Source organism: Phaethon lepturus, unplaced genomic scaffold, assembly GCF_000687285.1.
Source record: "Phaethon lepturus isolate BGI_N335 unplaced genomic scaffold, ASM68728v1 scaffold3580, whole genome shotgun sequence".
In the NCBI taxonomy this organism is placed as follows: Eukaryota; Metazoa; Chordata; class Aves; order Phaethontiformes; family Phaethontidae; genus Phaethon; species Phaethon lepturus.
The window spans coordinates 128,261-155,252 of NW_010509702.1; the positions used below are offsets into that span (position 1 = coordinate 128,261).

General features: G+C 35.9%; 1 protein-coding gene across 1 annotated transcript in view; it reads left to right on the forward strand.

Moving 5' to 3' along the window:
* Positions 1 to 26,724, forward strand: part of LOC104616198 (regulating synaptic membrane exocytosis protein 2-like) — a gene marked incomplete at its 3' end in the record, with an annotated part of 145,456 nt that extends 118,732 nt beyond the window's left edge. Inside the window, exons 3-8 of the mRNA XM_010282337.1 lie at positions 15,637 to 15,845; positions 17,238 to 17,357; positions 20,071 to 20,170; positions 20,953 to 21,076; positions 25,352 to 25,398; positions 26,612 to 26,724. Of these exons, the coding sequence (XP_010280639.1) occupies positions 15,637 to 15,845; positions 17,238 to 17,357; positions 20,071 to 20,170; positions 20,953 to 21,076; positions 25,352 to 25,398; positions 26,612 to 26,724 (713 nt within the window). The remainder of the gene's footprint in view (positions 1 to 15,636; positions 15,846 to 17,237; positions 17,358 to 20,070; positions 20,171 to 20,952; positions 21,077 to 25,351; positions 25,399 to 26,611) is intronic.
* Between the last annotated feature and the right edge of the window lie 268 nt (positions 26,725 to 26,992).

Here is a 26,992-nt window from a genome sequence, read left to right on the forward strand (position 1 = left end):
CAAGACACTGTGCAAGGCCAGAGCTGGGAACAGGGACTGAAGTGTCCAGGGTGGAATATCTGCCTTTGTTATACAATGTTTTGAAAAAGAACGATCCACACCAGTACTTCCCCGTGCTGTCGCTGCCCACTCGTTCTCCTGATGGGTACCTTTAAGCAGGCAAAAAACTGCAGAGTCTTGACATCCACCATACCTGGTTTGCTGGTTACACAACAGTCCTGAAAGTGTTTATTAGCAGAATAGACAGCTTCTACAGAAGTGAAAAAGTGCACGAATCTTGCAGAGTCAATTATTTTATTTTGCCTGTCATTGATGAGATGGCTCCCATTCTTCAATGTACCCAAGCTGCCGAGATGAGGCCAATGGTCACATTGGTCTTCTGCTGCACTATGGATTGGAAACTCATAACCTGTGGCTTACAGTACGGTGCTGCCTGGAATGCTTCCTTGTCTTGTTCAGGGCCACGCAGAACGAAGCATGAAAGCTGCAGCTGCCATTGTCTGCAGTGCAATACTGGCTCAGGAACTTTTCTAATGGTTCGATGAAGTTTGGGACAAGTGTTGTAGCTGAGTAAGCTTGTACCCAAAGTTGTCTTCACTAGCATCGCATTCACCTATTTGTTTAGCTCCCATGGCTGATTACATGATGTTGAAAGTGCAGTAAGTTTTTTACCTTTCTCCCACTGGGACACCCTTATACTTGGAAATATAAGAAGGCCAGGGAGTAGGGGATTTTTGTGTTATCAACCTTTGTTGCTTCTGACTTTACTAAAAGAAATAACAAATTGCTTCTTATGCTTTGCTTGTAAAAGAAAGGGTGTTGTAAAAACAAATGAAAAAAATGAGACTGATCCTAAGAACACAGTTATATATGAGATGTGGAAGCCATTTTTTTGCATAATGTCTCGTTTGAAAACAACAAGGAAAAAGAGAAGATGCTGAATTGTGGCAGAGAAGCAGTTAAATTCCGTAACTGTTTTCATTGAGACATGTAGTATGCCAATGTTGTTATTCCCAAAGCATATCATACTTGCCAGTTCTTGATTGCATTTGACAAAGGATGATCTAAAAAAAAATAAGCAGGAACAGCAATGTCACCCTAAAAAATTAACTGCTTCTGTTGTTTACAGTGTATAGCTATAGCGAGTCCTCTGTTTGCAAAAACCTGTGGTATCTCTTTATTTCAATTCCAGAAATGGGAATTACAAACCACAGTCAATGATGAAATGTACAGTAATAAATGTTAATAGTGTCATTATTTGTATTTGCAGTATTACTAATCAAGTTTTCGTTTTAAGCTAATTTTATTTTCTTTTGGTAGATACAAATAGTCCAAATTTACTTGCATAGTAGTAAGCAGTAACAGAAGAATACTGAGGTTAAAGTTATTTCTAATCACAGTAAAATATTTAAAATATTATCACAGACTTTTTTAAAATGAGGGATTCAAATAATAAAATATTCTAATCATAATTAATTTATTATCTTATACCTTATTCAACGCTTTGCTTTTTTATGAAACCTTGACTTGGGCAAGGACTGCAGTTCTTATAGCACAGCAAAGGTGCTCTATGGTATTTCGTCTGTGCTGAGCAGACACAGGCAGAAAAGGAGAGTGCTTTGAGGACTTCTGAGAAAAATATGCTGAGCAGTCTTTCAAGGGACTAATGGGTGCATTTCCAAGTGTTCACTGCCAGATTTAAATCAGGAGAATAATCCTTCTGTTGTTTACAAGTGAGCTGGCCGTATCTGTTAAGGTCGTTGTGATGACACCTGTGCCAGCTGGATCCCACAACCATTTTTTTTACATCTGAGTCCTGCACACAGATATCAAGAATGCATGATGAGGAAAACAGGCAGCCTCTGCCCTGCTTTCCTTTACTTTACCATAAAAAGCAACAAAAATTTATTCCTTAACAGTAATATTTGAATAATGGGAATCCCCTGGAACTTATTTTCAATTTAAAATTGAATGTAGATGATTATGTAATTTTCATATTTCTTGTTCTGTTTCCTCGTCAAAGGCTTTCAGTTTCATGCTCCACAGAGATGAATAAGTAGTTCATGAGTGAAGTGCTTAAGTCTCTGAAGAGGACAGGCGATGGAGAGAACACGATGCATTTACTGCTAGTTTTCTTTAGGTAGTAGCGGGTCAGTACAGTAATAGTTTATTTGAAGATAAAACTGATGTGGAAAGTCAGAAGGCAAATGTGAAAAGCCTTTTATTTTAAGGATTATGTTAATCTGGATTAATTGTATTGTCAGGTAAAGTACACACCTAAGGAAATGAGCAACTGAAGCAAGGGAGAAGAGGATGTTTTGAAAATGGCTGCACCACAAGTGTCTTGCACAATTCTATCTGAACTCACTCGGCGGCTTTCGAAGCATTTTGCTTTTTTATCCTTGATGTACCTGTCATAAGAATTCTATTTTGTCAATATAGTTCTTCTACCTGGAGAAGAGAATGGTGGTCCAAGCTCATCTACAGTATTTGTTTGCTTCTGAAAAACTCTTTTAGTGTGAGCTACACGAGTTACACTGGCTGAAGGACTGCTTTGTGCAGTGAGAGTCTCCATAATGTAGGACCTGGTCCAATTTATGAGGTGAATTTCCCTGCTGGTTTTGCAGGCATTAAATATTATGACTTTTTTTCTCCTCTCACCTCAACTTTCCAGAAATTTAAAGATGAAAAAGTAGAGGATGTGAGGGAATTTTCCTTAAAAAGTAGTGAAAAATACTGACCTTTTGGTTAAACTTATTCTGGAAATATTTAGCCTTGGGAGATATATTTTTAGATAATTGTGATCATATAAAAACAGGAGACTGAGATTAAATCCCTTATGTAGCTTTTATTACAGCTTCAGCTACCATGAAGGCTATAATTATGGGAGTAGTTCTTGTTGACTGTGGAAAGGTCCCTGAGCAACATGCTTATTTATGTATTCAGCTAAATGAAATAATTACAGAGCTAACATCAACCAATTATTCTTTTGTGGAGCCTTCTTCCATTGTTCTCTATTCTTCTGAAATCATGAAGCCACTGAAAATTACAATTAAGAGCTCTACTTTTTATCATTAGGATTCAAAATTAATTTTGGAATGTGAATGTATCTATATCTCTCTCTATATATGACTTTAACAGTCTTATTCTTGTATCTCCACAACATTTTACTAACCTTACTGGTTCTTTTTGAAGAACATCCTTAGACAATTTCCGTGTGAAGGAGGTTTCTATCCAGTTTGTATGCATAGACATGAGCAGTCCTGGATGGATGTTGGGAAGAGGACGGTTTTGTTTTGTTTTGTTTTCATCATATAATAAAATGTAATGCTTGTTTGGTAAGTAGGTTTTTATAAATTCTTGTAATTTGCTAAGCATGAGTATTATAGAACCAGGAAAAGGCAGAACTACAATCCTAGAAATTATTGGAGAAAAATCAAGTCCTATATTTCTCAAATTTGACACTGAAAATTGTTTGGAACATTTCAGTTTTTGCTTCTATGTCTGTATGTCAGCAGCTCATTTTAAAAGAGAGTAATTGCAGCAACCACTTAATTTCATTATGCAGACAGGTCACAAAGAAAAATTCCTTGAATTTAACCCCAACTCCTGCAGAATTAACATACTCTGATAGCACCAGAGAAATACCCTCAGGAGACCAATAATTTTGTATTTAGATCTGCATTTAGATTATGTTCAGTACCTAATGAAAGGGGTCATTAACTGAAGAAACAAAGATATTGATTAGTTACTTATTTAATCTACACCCTTTGTTCTGTGCACAGAAGATGAGTGTGGTCCTGGGCGATGGGGGGAGTTTGCCATCATATTATGAAAGATTATACATTAATACATTTGTATAGGGACTAAATTAATGCTCCATGGAAAAAAAGTCTCACATCACTCTTACCTTCTGAATACTTCATTTTGTATCCTAATCTTCCTCTTGATGTAACATGTATGTAAATTTCCCCGCATGCACACATATACATCTAAACATATGTAAGTACAAAGTAAAAAACAGCTACGGTCATTGGTATTTTATTTTTGCACATCTGTTCTTTAATCTGTAAACCAGGTATAACAGATCATTGCTCTAAACTAATTCGATCATATAGTATCACACTGTCAAGCCTGTGCATAGAAGGTATGAAACTAAATTAGGCAGCTCATGATTATTACTTCTGGAATCCACTGGAGTTTCATTTTTGGGTTTTCTTTTCCTCTTTAAGGAAACAGGTAATTAATTTCCTTCAAAGAAGGTGGCTTGACAAAAATAACATGTAACCAAACTCAAAACAATAGGTATTTTTACATACGCCAAATTACTTTCTTCATTGTGACTATTAAAGGGGAGATCAATAATTAATGATCCAATTACTAGTTTACGGAGGCTTTTATTGCAGTGTCAAGGTGATGAAAAGCCCTCTCGCACTGAGTTTTTTTTGCTGCCACTCCAGCTTACGGAATCAGCAGATGCACTGCATGTTTCCAGACCGTTTACAGCATGTGTGCTGCCAGGGATGGATGATACTTTGGATTTACTGCTGTGATTAAGCTCTTGTTTCTTAAATCAAATCACTTCAACAGTGAAGTGAGCCTATGTTGTGTCTGCTGCAGTTTAGAATTAGTTTTGAGAAGGTAGCAGGTTGAATTAGTTAAAAATTACACTTGTTTAGGCAATCAGAAAGGCTGTTATTAGTATTCCACATGTGGAATGTTAGATCAGCTTTAAAGAAAAAAACTGCTATGATTTGTATTGAAAAGCTGTATTTCCTTGTTACAAATAGTTTAATCTTAAACTGGTGACATATACCAACGTAGTTGTATTTCCCTCTTGATTGTTAGGTAGAATTTTAAAATTTGGCTATGGCTTTCTGCATAGTGCAAACTGAAAATTACAGACAAGAAAATAAGTCATCTTAACTCCTGAGTGGTGGTTTGCTATTCAAAATGCCTAGTTGTTCAAGTCTGTAATACAGAAGATTTGGATTTTAAGGTTATTTTTATTTCTATTCTAAAATATGTGTTTCCTCATCAGACATCAAGACATTTAAAGTGAATTTAGAGTCCTTTTCTGTTCCCTCTGAGAGCTTGTAATAAATTATCGGGAATACCATGCTCAAAAATGTGGACTGGAACTTTTCTGCATTACCCCTTCCCTTCAGCTGTCATTAGAGGACAGTTGTGTCCAAGGGTAAAAGTGAAGGATATTTTTTTCCTCCCAAACAAAAGCTAATAACTGAGCAGAAAAAGGCAATGGTGAACTGGAAATTAGATATTAGTTTGATAATTTTATGATTGTTTCACTTCAAAATTTTAGAATTATTTATTATTATCATTCTTATTATCGTATTATTCTATTCAATACACAGATACCTTATTTGTTCATTGGTTATCTCATATGGAAAATCACAAGATCAGTGTTTCTTAATATCACTTTTTGGTAGCAAGATATCAGTGATCCTAACTGGCACTAGTGGAGATAAAGAAAAAAGATGTGATCAATGAAACAACTGGCTGACTCTCAGTGGCTGTTGGGCTGATGATTGAAATTGATTCTAGATAATGATGTGCCTATGATAGGAGGCATCTCTATGCTAGTAGTGTCTCCTTGCATTAAGATTATATCTATGTGACTTCGGGAATAAAAATACAGAAAGCTATTATGAATTAATATATTTATGTTTCTTTAAAACTAGGCTAAGAAGATTTTCCTTTCCTTCCTGACATGCTCACTATTCCAGCTTTACTTACGGTTGATTGTTCTCTTGATGAAATTAATACAGCTCTGTCATGAGTACAACTGACATGCTAAGTTTATGTTCTTGTTTGTGAATTTGACATCACGTCTCATAAAGAATCCATTCCCTTGTTGTCTTTCATGGTCTCCTGTTGTCTTCACTTTGTAAATTTGAAGCTTACTTAGTAATTAAGATATACTGATTCAAAGTAGCTTAGGGTTATTTTCTGTAATAATTAGTGTTGACATCAAAGCACAAAAGCTTGAAAGTAAATAAGTACTTAGTAAATGAGGGGTTAGTTTTTCTGGGTTTTTTTTTTTCTGTTTCTAGTAAGTATTAGAAGGATCTATGCATATGTATACATGTTGAGAAAATAAATATGTATTTTTGTTATTTTCATTGACTTCAGCTGCATGAGTAGCCTTACATGTATTATTTGAAGAAAACGTTGGTATAGACTCCGTGTCAGCAGATGCCCATTTCTAAAAGAAGTTAAAATGCACCTGGTTAAACGCTGCCTCTCAAACGTAGAAGTAGGTTCACATCTAGTATTCAGTGCATGTGCCGTAAAGCCTATGCGCCTGAGATTTCTAGGTGCCAGGCAGCCTTGTTGGAGCTATTCTGACATTCATTTTGCCAAAGTCAGGACTTCAGGATGTAAAAAGAGTGTATGTCTGTGGAGAGCTGAATATAGAGTAAGCAAGCACAAAGTGAACTGCGTAAGTACATATGTCTACCAATGCTAAAGGGAGTTTTCCTAAAGCAACTTATTCCTTCAGTTTAACCAAGCCTTCTTTGGTGAGTGTAAATAAAATGGTAATGAAAAGAAAAATCTAACGGAAATAGGTATCGTGAGCACACAAGAACCAAACCTGCTTCTTAAACATTGCAGCTGTTTCTCACAAATTTTCATAGTGCTCCAGTTACGAACTGAGTTCTTTTCCAGGTTGCTATAAGGCTCGTTTCCAACTGGCTTGGCAGGTTCTAGTGTTGCCTTGCTGTTGGCAGTAAGACCGTTGAATTTGCCTGGACTATTTTCAACATCTGTGGAAGGAATTTGTTGTGTGTGTGCAGATCAGTTCCCAGTTATGCAGCAGCTCCAACACATCATAGAACCATTGGATCTTCTTTGCTTGTATGACAGAACTGTGCTTCCCGTAGCAGTTGTTTTCCAAAATGACTCATTTTTCTGAGTCAATGACATGGGAAACATAGGGTGTTTTCTCACCTTCCAGACACCAGTTAATTTCTATCTATCTGCGTTATATCCGAGAGCTTGTTAACTTTCATTAACAAGAGGTTACTGTGAAGAGTGGTAGGCTTATTCAGGACACCTGACTAGGCTGTCTACTTTTAGTTGGTGGGAATATCATCACAGTGTTACAGAGAACAGAGCTGCTGAAACAAGGGCCAGCTATGGGTTTCTTTAATGGTATTAATAGGTTTTATTCTCCCCTGCATTACCAGTAGTGCTTGTTTCTTCTTTAAACGGGTCCCTCATTCAGTTATAGCCAAGCTGGTTATTGCTGATATTGGTTCCCAGCCTGAGACAGTGAAGAACTTGCAATGAAGCTGTCAATGGGAACCATAGGGTGCAAGGATGCATGGTAATGACAGATAAGCAAGGAAGATGTGTGAGGTCAGCCCATGAACATATGTATGGTCTTTGTGGATGTGAACAGGGAATAAAAAGGAAAAAGGCATATCTTGTAAGAAGGGATTGACAGTTTGAACTATTTAGAATAATAATAAAGTAGTAAATTGCTTTTGATTACTTACTACTGGGCATAATCCAGAAATACTGTCTTTTCTAAGCTTTACAAAGTGTGTTTTCCTTTGTATTCTGCTGAAGGAATTTCCTTTTCCAGGCATAGGCTCAAAACTTCCTACAATGAGAACAGAAGAGAAGGAAGAAGTGGCAAAGTTGAAAAGGCCAGAAGTAGGGTCAAAAGTGTAACTTGGAGGAAACATCTTCCTAAGACAAAGCCTTAAAGACCATCACACCAGAGAGAAATCTATAAGATGTCATGCTTCATTAGTTCCAGTTTTCCCTGATCTTATTAGAAATGGAGTAGCGGGGAACATATGACAAAGGGGTGCAAATCCGAGAAACTTGAATATTAATAATAATCAACTGGCAGTGGTGAACTCAACCCGCAGTATAAAATGTCTGGCTGTTTCCCATGACTTCTTAATGGTCCATTTTCTTGGTGGCCCAGAGTGTGAGTTTGTTGACTGGATCACATGATACAGGCCATGGTGTGACATATAGGGTCACACTCCAGGTGTCATATGAGAGGCATAGCTGTCAATCTATGAGGTCATCTAGTATGTGTCACTGTGCTGTGACTGGAAGCATCTCTTCCAGTGGGACTCTGGTGAGTGTGGACTTCGATTAAGAAATTCTGGTATTTCTTTTTCTCTTTTTCTTTTTTTTTTTTTTTTGGCTCCAGCCTACTGGTTTTAATATGCAGTAGCTTTCTGCAGGAAGTAGACAATTAATCATAGAAATGTGTTTGCCATATTGATATGTTTTCTTTCAATTTATTCCAAGAAAAAAACATTTCTCAAAATATATTTGACTAATATACTACGCCTAATTTTGTTCTAGAAAATGTAATTTTGAAGAAAGTCTTTCCCATAATTTAAATTCTTCCAGCAAAACATACTTAAGAAAATACTTCTCGTAAATATTCTTCTATCGACAGTGATGTTAAGTCTCAGCCTCAGAGAGCCAGAACATAACAGTCATGTTGAAACCCTTTCACCCCTTATATTAGATAATCCTTTCCATTAAGAGTAATATCTTTTCTGCTGAGCAGTATTAGCAGTAGTTGAAAACAAGGCTACATACTGCTGGGAATAAACCAGGGTCTTCAAATTTAATAACATCCTTCCCTAAACAGTATCACTTAGGGGAAAAAAAAAAGGAAGTCAAGAGATTTTTAAATTCTTAATGACTGACACATGCAGACCAGAGGTTTATTTGGTAGCAGTAGCCCTAGTCAATGTTCCAATGCCCTCATGCTCTCCATGTCATCATTCTTGCCACATCAGCATCCATTGTTATGTGCTTCCCCCTCCCCGAATTTATTGTCTCACCTGCCTTGTGGTCTGGAGCACTCTGCCTTTCAGGATCGTCTTCCACCTGTGTAGCTTCTCGTTTATGTTTTTCTTTCTTGTCCATAAGAAGTGTTAATGAGTGTTCACTCTTAACAAGGGCAGTTATGCAGGGTCATGCAAAATGACTCTTGGATCCTTATCACGTGTAGTGGTCCTGTGAATCTGCAGATGCATATATCGGAGCTGGGATCCCACCTGACTAAATGTAGACATCCACAAACTGGACATCTGCACCCAAGCTAATCATCTTGACATTTTACAGTCATTGAAGAAAAACAGATACTTCTTGAGTACAATTCATGTCAGCCTTAAAGTAGATGTATAAAATAAGTCAGACAAATGGAGACAAGAATAACTGGTTTAGATATAGATACAGAAATCTGAAACTATGTGAGATGAATTCTGGGTGTCTCTACTTTTCAGGTGAGGGACACTTTCCTACTTATTACAACATCTGCTAGTAGTCTAAGCTCCAAATCAGAAGTCTCTGCTGAATTGCGCATAGTCATTTTCATCTTAGTGCCTATGACTGTCAAGTTCCTATGCAGAAGTGCAATTCCGCAACTTAATCTTTGACTTCTCTTAAGAACTGCAGCCTTGAATCTTACAAGTGGGTCAAGGTCTGCTTTCTAGGAGATCCAACAAAAGATCTCCTAGATCTTTTGCATTTATTTATCTGGTTGCCCCAAGGCATCCCAGCCCCTAGTAGGCTCTTGAGGACTTCGAGTACAGCTCTTGGCATAGGTGCCACCGATTTACATAGTCAGGGCTAAATGCAATGAAGTGAAACTGTGGTCCACAGTTTCCTTACCACTAATGAAGACTAAGACATTTTTCTCCTGATTATTCCATTACAGCTTCTCCTTTTGTTTTTGTAGGACTAGATCCTTCAGACATTTTCCTAGGCTTTTTCATGTCTAAAGCTGACAAATCCAGAGGAATAATCATTTCCAGACAAGAGATATTGAAATGCATGTAGGAAGTTTCAAAGCCTGCTCTAAGACCTGCAAGAAGAATCTTCCTTTTGTCATCAGTGATAAAACTGCATTAGTGACTCTGCTGAAAAATATTTCTGTGTTTTATGTGTGCCAGGCAACTTTGCATTTGTTCCTGCACCAAATGCTAACATGTCCCTGAAGTGTCCAGAACTGACAAAGCAAATGTTTAAGCACCCATATAATCACATCCAGGCAATTCCAGCTGTGTAGCTCCTCTTTGGAGTCACCCGTGGTGTGACAGTCTAGATGGCTAGTATTGCAAACACAGAAGGAAACCTGCTTAAATGAGAGTTCTTGAATAACTGTAATCCAGTTTCCACTTTCCTCCAGAGTCATTCTGGTATAGGGCATCACTGAGAGCCTTGCAGTTAAGAGGAGGATCAAGTGATGTGGGATGTGCTGTGCTTGCTGTAGCCTTATGCTGAAAATCAGCTTGGAGGGGGAATGTGCTCACTCAGTTGCAGGACTAAATGATTGGTCATTTTGAGTAATGACACATTGACACAGTCATTGGCTCATGTAGTCAGTATGTGGTATGTATTCAGCATGCAGTAGGTAGTCAGGTAGACTCCACAACTTGAAGAATTTAAAGTTATATGACCTGTCCTTTTTGGCAGTGAGATTTGAATCTGAGGTCACATGCTTTTGTTTTGCTTGGTTCAAAGCAAGATGATGTTTCTAATTGACCAAGGGAAGAACTTTCCAGTTTAGATAGGTCCTGGTTTAGATAGGAAGAGTGTGGGTCATCCATATCTCCTGTGTGAAGGTGTCCTGGTTTCAGCCAGGATAGAGTTAAGTTTGGGCACCTTAGAGCATCCCAAATGACTTCGCATGTGTAGAATAACTAATTAAATTCAGTGTCTTACGTATAAACTGTTTGGAAGATAAATGGTTCTGGACTTGACCATGAACTTGGACAATACTCAAGAAAAAGTAGACACATACTGTGTAGGTTAGATTCAAACTACTTAATGCATTTTAAAAGATACTTAAATACCATATTCCTGTGTGGGAAATACTAATTCTCCACAAAAAAAAAACCAAAACAACATATCAAACATTAAAATACAAGGGGAATGGAAAGTGACTGTAATTCTTTTAAATGTACACTGTCTTTAAAGGTTCCCATTGCTACTGGAAGTCTCCACTGCTGTGGGTTCCTGGCTAGAGAAGAAGAAAAGCGTTTCCTCTGCCTATTTGTTTTTAGCTAAAGAAAATGAGCAAAGCATACTACACATCAGTAAGCTTACAAAGGTTTCAGCTTAACAGCATTTATACAGAAGGGCTAGGTCACTGATGTGATTTTTCTCCCAACATGATTTGTCCATGCAAGCTTTCCGTACACACATAGAGCTCACTGACGTTAATAAGAGCAGACCTCACATATGTTCTTTCTTGTATCCAGCTGCACTCCTGAACTCATGAGGCATCTGAATGCTGTTATAATGATATTAGCTAAGATTGTATCTTGCTTAGTAATACATTAGTTCCCTTTTCCATGAAAGATAGCTTTGATATTATAGCTTATATAATTTATCAATGTGGTGACATTTTTTCCTGAGTCATTTCTGCTGCACACCCTAAATACAAAATTCTCTGTAATAAAGCATTTGCTATTGTGTAAGAGAAATATCTAAGAGACCAGCAAGTGCATTCTCTGGTAGTCAGAATTAAAACTACAGTGTCTTTGTAACAGAAAGATTATGGTTAAACAATTTTTCTTGTAGGGAGACAAAGAACTATGTGTCTTACGTGTATTACTTTTAATTTTACAAGATTTAACAAATAATTTACCCAGTCAAGATTTTAATATTTATAGAATGTGCACTTAAAAATTTCTGTCCAGTGATTTTGTCAAGTCATTCATTGTACCTCAAAAAAGTGTGGATGCCCTAAGCAATGCACGTCTCACTGAAATGTAATACGCTACAGGGCTCCCAGACAGTCATCCTGGGTATATTCTTAGAAGTTTAAATATTTTCTTAATAATAGTTTGATAGCATTTTATTAACTTTTATAGTATTTAGACCTGTCATTTAGATGACTTGATGCACAGTTAAGAGCAAAATCTAGATGGTCTACAAGCGCTTTATAATTTCTCATTCCTATGCCAATTTTTTTTAAACATATGGCTGCATATTTTCATGGAAAAAAGGATAGAGATATGAACAGAACAGTCTTTGGATGGAGTTGTTGCTTATTTTCTTATAATTTTAATACTCAATAATTGGTATTTAATGTGAGACACAGCTACATTAAAAAGAAAGTCAGCTTTCTACATCTTGACTGAAAAGGAGAGGGGGAAACAGTAGAGCAAGAAGGGGGAGTGCTTTGATCAGGCAACAGACTCAACTTTGCATGTGTCCCCGGTGTAGGTTTAGGTTCAGGGAGTACCGTTTGATAAAAAGTAACTGTTGCTGCAAAATAACTGGATCATTTAAAATGTAACTTATTAAAATTTTAATTTATCACTGTCAATGATTTGTCACTCTCATTAACTTAAATAATATGTGCTATGAACAATAGCACACATTATTGTGTGCATTACTATATGCAGATTACTATTTTGGATAGTTCTGTTGAAGAAAAAAAAAAGGACCTGGAATTTCTTTTCCTAACTGAAAGTCAGTGTGTGCGTTTCAAATGTGGGTGTGCATATGCCAAACTGTTAGAGCCCATCACTGCTCAACATTCGCTCATGTAAACACCTATATGATGAACTTATGTATATACAGCACATCTGTACTGTAAAGTTACTGTGAAGCTATTTCATTTCTGTCTTTGAGTGCATGCCTATATGTACATATTGTGGACATGGAAGTAACAAGAGAAGATTGGACCAGTTTTTGGTGACTAAGTATATGCACATTTGCAGTGGGAATGTGTATTCGGTCAGGACACTTCAGGGGCCTCAACTTTTCAATAACTTATTTTTGTATTTCTAAGAAGTTGTTTTCTATGCAGACGCACAAGTGAAAGTTCAGTTTGATAGGAAATCTTTGCTCTTGCCAGGCTCACACAAACTGTATCACTCATATGGGAAAAGGCATGAACAGGAGAGCTGGCAAAGCCATGACGGGTTTCGTAAAGTACAGGCAAAGTGCTGTGTTGACTGCAGAACAGCAAGGACATTCATTTCTGGTGGCTTCTTTTGGATTATAAGTGATAGTCAAGATTGTTACTGAGAATTTTAAAACCTTAAAAAATGGCCAGTAGTTTGCAGTGGTGAATTCTTAATGCCTGATGGTAGATACCTACATTTAAATGTAGTCATTTCAACGAAAATACACAATTTTGCAGAATAGTCAGGAATTAGAATTGGTAAGAATGATCAGTTTTAACTGTTTTGGTTGTAAAGTCCATTTTATTTCAGTGCTTTTCTCCTAGACTTAGGTACCAAATTATAGGGAACCAAATTACAACTTTTTCAGTCAGACTTTGGTTGTGGGTACAGCAGTTGTATTGATGACGCAGAAAATAAGTGCGGGGAAAAACCGGTATAGAGCTGTTATGCCTTTGGTTCAAGCAATTAAAGCTCAGAAGTCATCCTTACTGTAATTAGGTGATTTTTCCTCACTTAACATCCATTTAAAAATACAGTTTAAAACCAGGATTTGTAAGACAGGCAATATGTAAATTGGAACTCTTGCGGTCTTCTGGATATCTCTAAATGTGTATTTATGCAGTAAAGGCTAGATCTTCATGAGCTCACTGGTGATTTGACTCAGTTCCTTTGAAGCAATGTCTTTGAAGACATTGGAACCATTATGCAAGTACTCCTTGCAAAATGTTATTAGCTTTCAGAAGAATATTTATTCTCCCTTTAGCAGGATAGCCACACTTTTCTCTGTAATGTACTCAAGACGTTAACTGTCATGAGAAAGCAGTTTTGGTGAGAATTTCCCATTTTAAAATATTATCTTTTAAGAATCAAGAAACACAGCTAATACATTTACAGCAGGCCCATTTATTACTTACAAAATGTGAATAAATTAAAGCTTCAAAGTAATTTCATGAGATCCCTTACTACTGTTTTTATGAAATCAAAGGATATTTAAGATTCTACAATGTTTCTGCAAAATGTAAAGGACTAAGTTTAAAGTGTCATTTTGAAAATAAAACCTTTGTATTCTGTACATTTCCTTCTTTAAAATGAAAATGAGGCTTGACTTTGTTTTCCATATAGCATATGCAAGTCTATATAGTAAGAGAAAACAAGTGAAAAATATCATATTTCTCATTGTACATAATATCCCTCTGAGAAGACTACGTTTTACTTTTCTAAAGCATGTATTAGCTTTTTGTAGCTTAGTTTTATGGGGCTGTATCTTCAGATCATCTCTGTAAAGTTTTCTGGACAAGTGTTAAGACTGTGATTAGACCTATTAGTTATGTTTCGCCAATGTATTGATATAGTTTCAGAGGAATAGGTTGAGCAGTGTCAAAGCAGGATCTGAAGTAATGGAAACAGAAAAATGTCGTTTGTGGTCTTTTCTAAAAAGAGCAGGACTACTTTGGTTTAGTGATCTTTTGGTCATGAAATTCGATAGAAAGGTCAACATTTTTTCCTGCCTACGATGGTATCAAAATATTATGTAGCATGTAGTAAAATATTTTTCATGTAACATGTAGTAACAATGGTGAAAAAAAGAGCAAGAATGTAATAATGCAAAATGTGTGGGCATAATGTACAATTTAAAGTACCTACATAAAAGAGAATGTTTTATTAAAAAACATGAGTCATTCTCTAGTTCTATGTTCAGCAGCATTAGTTTAGACCTTTTCTTTAAAAGTGTTTTTTAAACCTTTCTTCCTAGCATGTGTCTGCCATACAGGTTAAGTTCTGATTTTATGAAATATATATATCTCAAATCTACTTCGTCAAAACCCTACACATTTATTCCCAGCTATTAGGTACCTGTACTTACTAGAATTCTTCCTTATACTTAACCAGTAGACATTTCTTTGGGAATTTCAAGCACAATTAATATGCTTTTTATTCTAAAAATGTCTTCTATATTTGTTTTTCTTATCGATCTATCATGTTTAACAGATCATTTAACCTTCCTTAAAACATCATCTACTGTACATCTGAATATAGAGCACCATTAAGTATTTTATTGAAGCAATTAGAATAAATACTAGTTTGTGTTAAAAAAGCAAAGAAATACATTCCTTAAGACAAAACCGTTTCTTTAGATTATGATGAAAACTTATTCCATATTCAAATGCTTTCCTTTCTGAAAATTCTCTTAGGAATACAATACATTTTGCCCTTTCATTTAATTTACTGTAACTATTTTTATAGGAAAAACTCTGAAGCAAGGATGCTTTACACTGTACATAATTTTATGCACATGTAGACACACACACACGTACCTCCTTCTTCATTGTATTTCATGTTCCATGTACTCTGTTGTTAGAGCCTTTACTTTTTCTTGGAAGCACTTTGCAAGTCCTGCTAGCAGAGGTTATGAATCAGATAGGATAATCAGAAGTCTTTACAATTTTACTGTATCTTTGTCTGTCCTTTCTTTCACCTTTCCTTTACTGCACTATCTTGTCTGTCTGATTCTCGCAGGAGACATGGATTACAACTGGTTGGACCATACGTCTTGGCATAGCAGTGAGGCATCCCCAATGTCTTTGGTGAGACATGTGGAGCCTTACCATTTAGTTTCCTTTATCATTTCACATTTCCTTTGTTTTATTTATACCTTTGCATGTTTTCTTTTTTGTATCCTTTTTTTTTTTTTATCCCACACCTATAGGGGACAGTCAAAGGGGAAAAAGAAAAACTAGTGAGCAGGCAGTTTTGTTGGATTCTAACACCTTATCCGAGAGGCAAAAGAAAATGGTGTGCTTTGGTGGCCACTCTTTGGAAGAGGACTTGGAATGGTCTGAGCCTCAGATAAAAGACTCTGGGGTAGATACCTGTAGTAGCACAACTCTAAACGAGGAACATAGCCATAGCGAGAAGGTACTGAGATTATGGAGCCTGCATTTTAACCTGCACATTTGGTCTTTGTTTGCTCTCTGTCACTCATTAAAATAGTGCATAAAATAAAAGATAGGGTGTTTCTAGAGACAATGTAGCATTTCTTAAGGTGCAGAAAAGAAAAACAAATGAAAAGTCTCTGCATGCTTGCAGCTTTTACTGTTTGGCAGCCTAAGAAAAAAAATGAGAGGCATAAAGGAATGTTGTTCTTATGGTTGCATAATAGTATATCGTGGTATTATCTTCAAGTATAAAATAATTAACAATAAGGATTCTACTGATTGGCTTATTTGACTTACTATGTTCAAACTCCTGGGGCTGAAATCAAATTAATAGTTTAAACCCCAGGTGAAAAAGGGAGAAAATTGGGTCTCTCTGCGCAGAAAAGTTGTTTTTCTTTTTTCCCTTTCACTGTCATGGTTGTTCTTTTGTTTTATTGCCATGCCATTTTTGTGCAGTATTGCGCAGAATTAAAGGCTTTGCCATCTGCTTTGGTATTTTTTATTTTTGCTTTCTGTTTGGTGGAGATTGTGATAAATCTTTTTAGAGTTGTTAGTTGTAATGGGAGTGCATTTGTGTGTGCCTGCTAATTTTGCATGAAATAGAGCATGAAATAGTAGTTATCTGTGAAAAAGTGCTATGATTACACAAAATAAAATGTTAAAATTTTATTAATTATGTCAGTATACAATATAACTGTGCCTATGTATAGTAATGGAATAATAACATTCACTCTATCTATGCTTTTTATGTGAACTAATTATTCCAAGAAAGAAATAATACATTTAAATACAGTAATGACTATACCTTTTAATGTATTCTATATGTTTTAATACACTACTACTGAGAGAAAGTAAAAGATTGAAAACTTTGTCAGTCTTAAAGAAAACGGACATGTTTGGAATAGTGGAAAAAGAAGAAATGTCTTACATCAAATTTCTGTTTTGAGTTAGACTTCTTTTTCAGTATTACTTTTATACTAGACCTCTACAGTTGTTTTTGTCAGTAGTCAGATGTGATTGTCATTGAGTGTAACTAGATGATCTTTCAAGTCCCTTCCAACCCAAACCATTTTATAATTCTATGATTCTATATCTGTCTAATCATCAAGATGCAAAGGCCATTCTAGATATTTACGGATTGGATTTAGTAAAATAAATAATGTTATTAAATATTAGAAGTACATTGTGATGGGCTATATATGCAAATAATTTTTTTCCAGCACAGTTTTCTGTTATTTTGTTTCATTAAATATTAGTGTAATCATAATACTTTCATGGCATTTTAAAAATATATCAGGAAATGAAAAGTATTACTGAAATATTTTTCTTTAAAATCCTGTTCACTGTATTTTCCATTAACACCATATGATAGCACCCAGTAACTTGGCAACCATCCAAAGATGGAGACCGTCTCATTGGTCGGATTTTGTTAAATAAACGACTAAAAGATGGAAGTGTGCCTAGAGACTCAGGAGCAATGCTTGGATTGAAGGTTGGTAATGAATAATCTTGGAACTAAAAACTCTCTCAGTTAAACTAGCAACCTTTATAATGAAGTATTCCCATATTATATAGTGTATTCATACTGATATCTATAATGTCTTATCATCCTCAAACTTACAAAACAAAGACATTTTATATTCAGTTACCAGAAGCAATTTTACAGGGTCCCTGACAGGCTCAAAAATTGTGTTTTTCAGAAAGACTAGACATGTTTTCACAAGTTTGCTGAGAATGCCTGCTCTGCAAGGTGCTAATTGCATTCTTGGTGGGCAAGCCAAGCCCTGTCCACTTTCTTCAGTGTGGAGCGTTGCACAATGGTATAACATCTGTTCCCCAAATAGGAAGAGAAATGTGAAAAATAAAGATCTTTGAAGATCTTGGGGACATCTGGAAGTCAATGACATTTCAATCCAGAGCGGATTCTGACAATGGAAGAGCCTGTTCCTGGATTTTTTATTTGCTACATTTTAAATACACAAGACAGGAAATTATTTAGTATTTATTGTATATTATCACAAAGTAATATGCTTGCATCTTTTTTATCATGCAGTACTCTTTGAATAGGTTATAAAGCTGTTTCTAGCTCAATTCTTGTGTGATATTATTATTTGCAGTTTCAGCAATACCAGTACAAGAATGAAAATGAATTATACCCAGTAAAGGAAACAAGCATGTATTTATTTTTAATCAACGTCCTTGTTGTGAGAAATCATTCAGAAGTTGGATTAATTCTTCATTCTCTATTTAGCATGACACTGACTTCACTTTGGGTACACATATTAGGCTATAGTCATACACTGTAAATAGGGATTAAATCAGTGTAGTTACTTATAAGATATACTAACATGCTTTGGAAATTTTTGATTTTTTTATTTAACTGATTGTATTTTGAAGTTGGTGGAGAAGCCAGCTGACCATCACTTTTGGTTTCCGTGTTGTCTTAATGTCAGAAAATGCAAAAGAAGGGACTACCAGTGTCACTATGAAGTATATTTTGTTTAAACTTCTATGTTTACAATTCTAAAATCTTCTATTATAAAGATCAGCTCCTCACTGAGATTCATGAATAGCTTAGATTCAAGAGTAACTACTTTTTAATCTCAACAGACATCTGAAATGTGTGTTTTTCAGCAGTTATTCGTGACCTGAATTTTCAAATATTTACATTATCAAAAGTAACCTAAACTGGATTTAGTATTACCAATTTTAAATCCCAACATGAAGACTGCTAAGAAACCTTAAGAATTTGAAGATTATGCAGTTATAACTAATTCTGATATTTGAATCTGCTGATTCTAAAATAAACAGCAGGGTCAAATCTTTGAAGGTTCCTGTGGAGAAATCTTAAGTACGACAAGTATTTTCATCTGACTTGCCCAGCCAAAGTGGATTTGATTAATTGCTAGAGGCGTTTGATGCTTAGTGTGAACATCATGAATTCTATTACATTAACATGTGGATGTGAGAGCAATCTGGCTGCGACATCTGTCACCCCATTGATCTCCAGGGTTGATTCGGCTGATCTGGCTGGCTAGGCAGGTGTCCCCTTCCTCCCTCACCACTTCACGTGCATCCCTGCCAAAGCTGCATGCTCAGTCGAAGAGGACGACCTTCCCTGATAGAGGTGTATCATTCATCGGTCAAGGGTATAAGGTAGCTGCGCTCCCCTGCTAGAACCTCCAAACAAGCTCAAGGTCCATGTGTAGGAAAACATAGGGTAGTCAAGCTTTCAAGACTGCAGAATTAAAAAAAAAAAAAAAAAAGAGAGAGAGAGAGGGAGAGAAAAAACCTGGAGTACTGCATCCAGCTCGAGAGACCTCAGCACAGGAAAGACATGGACCTGTTGGAGCGGGTCCAGAAGAGGGCCACTGAAATGATCAGACCACAAAAATGAACACCTCTCCTGTGAGGACAGGTTGAGTTGGGGTTGTTCAGCCTGGGGAAGAGAAGGCTCCCGGGAGACCTTCTTGCAGCCTTCCAGTACTTAAAGGGGGCCTATAGGAAACATGGGGACAGACTTTTTAGGAGGGCCTGTTGCAATAGGACAAGTGGTAATGGTTTTAAATTAAAAGAGGGTAGATTTTGACTAGATTTAAGGAAGAAATTTTTGACAATGAGGGTGGCACAGGCTGCCCACAGAGTTGGTAGATGACCCATCCCTGAAAATGTTCAAGGTCAGGTTGGAGGGAGCTCTGAGCAACCTGATCTAGTTGGAGATGTCCCTGCTCATTGCAGGGGGGTTGGACTAGATGACCTTTAAAGGTCCTTTCCAACCCAAACTATTCTATGAATATATCTGTTTTAAGTTAAAAAGTATCGAAGTAAGCAGTCTAATGGCCAATACCTTACATTTTTTTGGGTGGTAGTTTATAACATATATAGTGAATATATGTTATAAATATAGTGAGTATATATATATTCACATATATATGAATATACTGAAATACTATACAAATATTTGCTAAAGTTTAAAAGCTTTATCATTCTGTATCTGCATTGTGTTTAAATTACAGAAATAGCCAGAGTAGGTACAAACATAACCTGTCATAGCCAAAATTCTGTGGTGTTTTTTTCAAGTGTATCTGTCTTACCTGGGCTATCTGAAAACCAAGGAAATAATTGAATTATTATTTCTGTTGCTAGAACTTTTAAGTCATTTAAAGTAATTTTTATTCTGTGAAAATGCTTCCTCTTTGAAACAGGTAGTAGGAGGAAAGATGACTGAATCAGGTCGACTCTGTGCATTTATTACCAAAGTTAAAAAAGGAAGCTTAGCTGATACCGTGGGGCATCTTAGACCAGGTATGTATTTACTGTACATCTATATTGCTGTCTTGATTTTCTAAAGGTGATCACAAGTGAGCAAGTTTAATGAGATGTGAAATTACGTTAAATATGTGCAATGAACTATTGTAGAATTCAACCTGAACATTCAGTTACAAGATTATTGACATTACTGCTTTTGTGAAATATATAAATTCTCATTGTTTTCAAAATTATATTTGAATTTTTTTATTCAAATTTTTGTACTCAAAATAATATTCCACTGATGTCCTGCCCACTCGTTTTGTGGTGTATATTTTATTAAGAGCAAATGTGCCAACAGAACCAGCTCGGCTAAGAAACCGCTTCTATCCCAACATGCAAACCATGGATTGCTATATTTGAGAATGTGCAAGAAATATTAACTATTAACATAAGAACTATCTGACCCTTAAATACTAAAATTGTAGAGGTAAATGGATCTTCAAAATAGTAAGTTGATGAGATACGCTGTTTTAAAGATCTGCATTTGCTAAAGAGCATGTTGGGGTTTCTTTTAAACCACAGCTGCCAAAGCGAATAGGAGCTCTAATTCAGCAGGGGTACTACTGATGATCTAATTGTTTCACTAAACTTTACATATGTGAGGCTGAGCTGCAGAAAACCTTTAATACTTAGGATTTTCCTGAATGAAGGACTGCAAACTTGTTCTACAATACAGGTTTCACAATGCAGTAAACTGACAGTAGAATGACTTAAATTGTCATTGTAAGTACAGTTCACAGCAGACTTCATAAGCAGTGTTATTACTGAAATTACAGGTGATGAAGTATTGGAATGGAATGGAAGGCTGCTACAAGGAGCCACCTTTGAAGAGGTTTATAACATCATTTTAGAATCCAAACCTGAGCCACAAGTGGAGCTTGTTGTTTCAAGACCAATAGGGTAAGTAATTTTGTAAATGTTTTTACTAAATATGATTAAAATGTTGCTAAATTTCACTTTTAGGCCAGAGTGTATCAAACGCATTCATAAACATTATAAACAGTAAAACTTTTTGCAGAATTCTGTAAACCAAAAGCATAGCTAGAATAATAAATCATACCAGTAAGTAGAAAAAGCTGGTGTGAAATCCTGTGTTCTCTCACAGAGTGCCAGGCATTATCTGCTAATATGGCAAAAAACAGATTCCCTTCTGTGGTTGTTTAGTTGGCGATCCAGACTATATTGGCTCTGAAACTGTGTTTATACTCTTCTTATTGTTGCAGTTCTTGATTAGTAACTTGACTCTTGATTTTTATTTCTCCATTCTCATTTCTATATAATATATATAAAATTATATATTCATACGTGATCTGTGAACTGATGGTGAACTCTATTTACTGAGAGACTGCAATGTAGAATGTTGCCCAAAATACAGTATGCTAATGACATAATCAATACACTTTGGAAAGTCTCGAATCCACATTCTAATCATCTTCATCTATGAAATCTATTAAATTATCGCTTGTTATCTAATGCAGAATGTATCTGAATGAATAGCTAACACTAGTGCTTGTCTAAACTGTGTGGCACTTTTTCTTTGGTGCTTTACATTGCCCAGTTTTCTTAACATTCAGACCTATCTCTCAATGTCTAAACTTAATTTTTTCTTGCATAGCAATAGGGCATTTCTAGTTGTTTTGTTATATTAGACTGTGAATACTTCCCCTTCTTCATCTGTTTTTTCTCTTCCAAGTTTCCTACAGCCTATAGTCACATCCATCCCTTTTTTACTTCTCCATTGGAAGTTCCATAGCTGATCACACCAGGGCTGTGAAGGAGGTGATGCTTATCACTGAATTTGAAGATGCTTACAGTTGTTAAGAATTTTCTCTTTTCCCCCACAGAATTTACTGTGATATATATGACACAACTGGACAGGGTGCTAGGTAATCTCATCTAGGCTCCCTCTTCAACATAAGGTTTGACCAGGTGGTCTTTCAAGATCTCTTCCAACCCGTGCTGTTCTCTGAGTCTATAATTATAATTAATTATAATTAATAATTATATTTATCCCTTTATTTGTATAAGATGCACACAATTATCTTACCTTCATATGAGAAAGCATAGGTAACAGTACAACTAAAAATTAAGAAATACTAAAAAAAATCTAGGACCATATAATCTGTGGATGGAATTTCAGTGAGGATCATTTGTTATGGGTTCAGCTATAACAGGAACTTAATGTGTTTGACACATCAGGAACTTAATGCAGGAACTTAATTTGGTTTGACAATTATAAACGAACTTGTTAATAACAAAAACTGCTTTATCTTGTCAGTGGGATGAGAGGTTATTTCCTACACACATATTGAATTGCAACCCCTTTAGGGTAAAGACTGTATCATCTGTCTTACACTTAAAAACCTTTGCATAACTTAGGAGTTTTAAGTATAATAGTAATACTAAGGGACAGGCTACATTGCTAGAAGAATATTGCCTCAGAAAAGGACGTTTCAAATTCATTTCATAGGTCTTTCATAGTTTCTCTGAAACAGAAGTTCATAGCAAAAATTTCAAGAAACTGCTCACGTCTTGAAAATATTCTTGAAAATTTTTTCTCTTTCTGCATTCTCTTCACTGTGTGAAATTTCCTGTATTCTTTCCTGTACTTTTATATTTACCGTCTGCTGTTTACCTTCTTTATCATCATGTCTTCTGTTACGTTACCGTGGGCTCCACTTGCGGTCGCTAGAGCAGCTCATCTATAATTCTGAGAAGCCCATCCGTAATTCCTTAAAGTGATGTGGGCTCTCAAGTCGCCTTCTTCAGCATTAACTGCTTGCTACATAGGTTGAACAACTGAGCCCTAGCAGGGCTAAAAATGTTCTGTGTGCTTGATTCCCAGTGTCTTTTTGCAGTAGCTGTAAAAGAGGGTTTTCACCTCCAAAACTCCAGTTACTAATCTAAATGGGTTTATAACTAAAGTCTCAGGGATGAATACTTTCTGCAAGGTTTCTTTATATATAGATTTATTATTAATTGCAGAAAGAGTACTTTCTGCAAGAACCTAAGGTTTTAGAATCTGTTTAGATGTGTGTAACTCTTTGGATTTTGATGTTAAAAATATAACTTCAGTAATGTTTTTAATGAGATTTGAGCTGATGAACTGGAAATACCGTATTATCTTCTCAGTTCAGGAGATTTCTGGTCATAATCAAATGGGCTATACAAATCAATATATTATGCTTGCCCAAGGAAACATAACACCATAGATCTGTGTTCTGCCCCAGGGAATACAGTTTCAATGTATTTAAAATAAAAGTTCTGATTTACCAGATGTCTGAAGTGATAATTATTTCCATTAGAACAATTGATGCCCACTTGAAGGTTTTCACTTTTGCATTGAGGTATATCCTATTACTTATAAAGAGAGTCTCTTGATCGTCTCATGGCAACGCACTAACTCATGCCAGAAATCTTCAGACAGTTACTAGCTATTAACTTAGCTGAGAAAGACAATCTATTGTCATATCCTGATGTCGTGGTTTAGCCCCAGCCGGCAACTAAGCACCACGCAGCCGGTCACTCACTCCCCCTCCCGCAGTGGGACAGGGGAGAGAATTAGGAAAAAAAACCTCGTGGGTTGAGATAAACACGGTTTAATAGGACAGAAAGAAAGAAGGAAACAACAATGATAATACCAACAAAGGAATGTACAAGAACAAGTGATGCCCAATACAGCAATAGCTCACCACCCAGTGATCGACAGCCCGTCCCCGAGCAGCGATTTCCACCCCCCCAGCCAACTCCAGTTTATGTACTGGGCATGACATCATATGGTATGGAATACCCCTTTGGCCAGCCTGGGCCAGCTGTCCCGGCTGTGTCCCCTCCCAGCTCCCCGTGCACCCCCAGCCTGCTCGCTGGCAGCCCAGCACGAGAAGCTGGACTGTCCTTGACTGCTCAGCAACAACCCAAAACATCAGCACATTATCAACAGTTTCTCATCCCAAATCCAAAACACAGTCTCACACTAGTTTCTGTGAAGAAAACCAGCTCTATCCTGGCTGAAACCAGGACACCTGATATTCTGAATACAAAACCAAATTCCAGTAAACATGATTGTTAGTTCTTCATTTTATTATGGGCTGACTGCTATGAAAACTGAAGATGGCATGCTAAGATGATAAAGGAAGATAAAATGGAAAGCTCTTTTGAAAAAAAAAAATTGTACCATTTTGGCATGCAATTTATAACTTTTTCTATCTTAAAATAAAAATTGATGGCCAAGTTGCTATTGTATGTGAGCTGGCTGTCTCTTATATGCAGGAACTTGTCTATTTTCCTCTTTCTAATTCTCAGAAATATTTATTTTAAAATGTATGTTATTTTCATAGTTACTACTGTTTTGAATTTGGAAGGAATGATGCATTGTGTTTTATTAATTATTCTACACAATCTGCTTGCAATGGAACATATCTTAAAATATAAGGAGATGTCACTGTTGCTGTGACTCAGAGCTGAAGCTCTTCATCTTCCTTTGTTTTGCTCAAATACCTCCAAAATGATCTATTAGCATTGATAGTTTTTATTAGCATACAGCAATGTTTGCCCCTCATAGGAAGACTGCGTTCCGTTGGGGGGTGAGTGGGTGTAATGAGGTATTTAGTCATTGCGACTGACTGCTTTAAAAGTACATAGCTGTACACACAATTTAATACAGGTGATGGAACATTTCATGTATATGCAACTATGCAATTTTGCCAAATGAAATTGCTCATCTTATTTAGTCATGGAAAATGTAAGATTGTCCAAATTTGGGGTTCAAGGACAGTAAAGGATATATTGGGATAGCCATCATTGGCAGTCTAGTATGTTTGAGTGAGGGTCCAATAAAGCTAATTAATGGTTAATATTATAATAAAGTCTAGTATTCACAATTTTAGTCTTCCATCAACTCTGAGATTTTTCTTATTTTTATTTACCAGATTATTTTATTTGTGACTGTGCAGCCTCTCTCCTGCATTCACAAAACCACTTGTTCTGTAGGCTTTAATTTGCCACTGAAATTATCTATACTGGATAAAAGATAAATCTTCCCCGTGGCTGAAGACAGCGAGTAGACCATATGCCTTTCGTGAGGCATTCCATGGTGGCTTGAGAAGTGGTATAGTGTAACTGAAATTTGAATATGCTTGTTAGATAAAGGATCAACCTCTCTTTTCCTGATTCCAGGGACATTCCCAGAATACCTGACAGCACACATGCACAGCTGGAGTCCAGTAAGTTTCAATTGTGGGGTAGGAAAATCTTCTCTCTCTTTTATGTAAGCACAAATAGATTGAAAAATGTCATCTACAGTCAGTATAGCTCTCGTCTCTTTGTCTGTATTCGTCTCAACGTGTCATCTTACTGTGTTATCTATCTACCTTTGTTTAATAATAAACTATCAAAAGTCAGGATATTTTGATTTAGGCTCAACATTTGGTTATAAACTTAGGCTATTTTTGATTGACAAGAAAAGCATAATTCTAACTAATAAACAAGAACGTTAACAGTAATTTTTAATTTCCTGTTTTGTTGTTTTGCATTTCAGTTGAACCTTATAAACTAAAAATGGGGAAGAAATGTTCTTTATCTACAACCTGACAGATAGTTACTTTGAAATCAGTATACTTCTCCTTTATTGGAACCATTCAGAACCCTTTAAATTGGCAAAACCAGTATTTCATGTGGGGAAAAATAACATGATCTTTGGCTTATATCTGATAAGATGGATTTCAGCCTGGAGTTATTTATCATTGTTTCATAAATCTTTTATAATAGAAGCCATGAATAAATGCAGTGGCATAAACTTGATTATAATAATATGAAAAACTCCTCCAATAACTTTTCACTGATCAGCCAAGTCTTAAAATAAAATCCATTTTATCTTTTGTGAGATGTGGAATGTCTTTTGTTTTTATAAAAATATTTAACTTTTAATCTATGTTTTATATGTCAAAACTTGTCCTTTGACAGTTTGCAGACCTTGTAGATTTGAAATAAAATGCACAAAAAACACTGCATGCATCTTGATGTTTTTGTAAAAATCTGATTAAAAATTAGTCTGACTGTACAAGACAATAAGTGCCCTTCAGAAGACTGAATTCCTTTGACCACATTAAAGTGGTCAAAGGAAAAAATAACTTGACTATTTAGGAATTTTGGGACTTCAACTTACTGACATAATTACAGTCAGAATTCTCTGCATAAACTTTTTAATCCTATATGCTTCAGATGACATTTTGCAACTGTAATAAACTTGGAAAGCTTTTGATTGCATCTGAGCACCAAAAGACTGAGTATCATTATTTGTCAATTTTAAACAAAGAAGTGATATTTATCACAACTTTATTGTATGTTTGGTTATATTTGTACAATTTTTCTTTAAAGAACATTGTGAAGAATGTGTAAGTGCTACTATTTATAAAATACTTTTATTTATAATTACAGGTTCTAGTTCATTTGAATCTCAAAAAATGGACCGACCTTCTATTTCAGTGACTTCTCCTATGAGTCCTGGCATGTTAAGGGATGTTCCACAGTTCTTGTCTGGACAACTTTCAGTATGTAAACATTTCATTAATATTAATGTTGTGTTTTTGCAGCATATACAACTCTCACTGCAGAGTACAAGCTGTCTGACATAAATTTTTTGTTAAACTAGCTACATTTTTTAGTTAATGCTATATATCTCAGTTTAAGAAGGGTCATATTTTCATAAGAACAGTCCTTTTTATTAGCTTTTGGAAATATTATATATGTTGAATTAGAGATACATATGTATATTTATGTAGTAAGCTAGACTGTTAGAGTCAAATTTTCAGAAAGGCC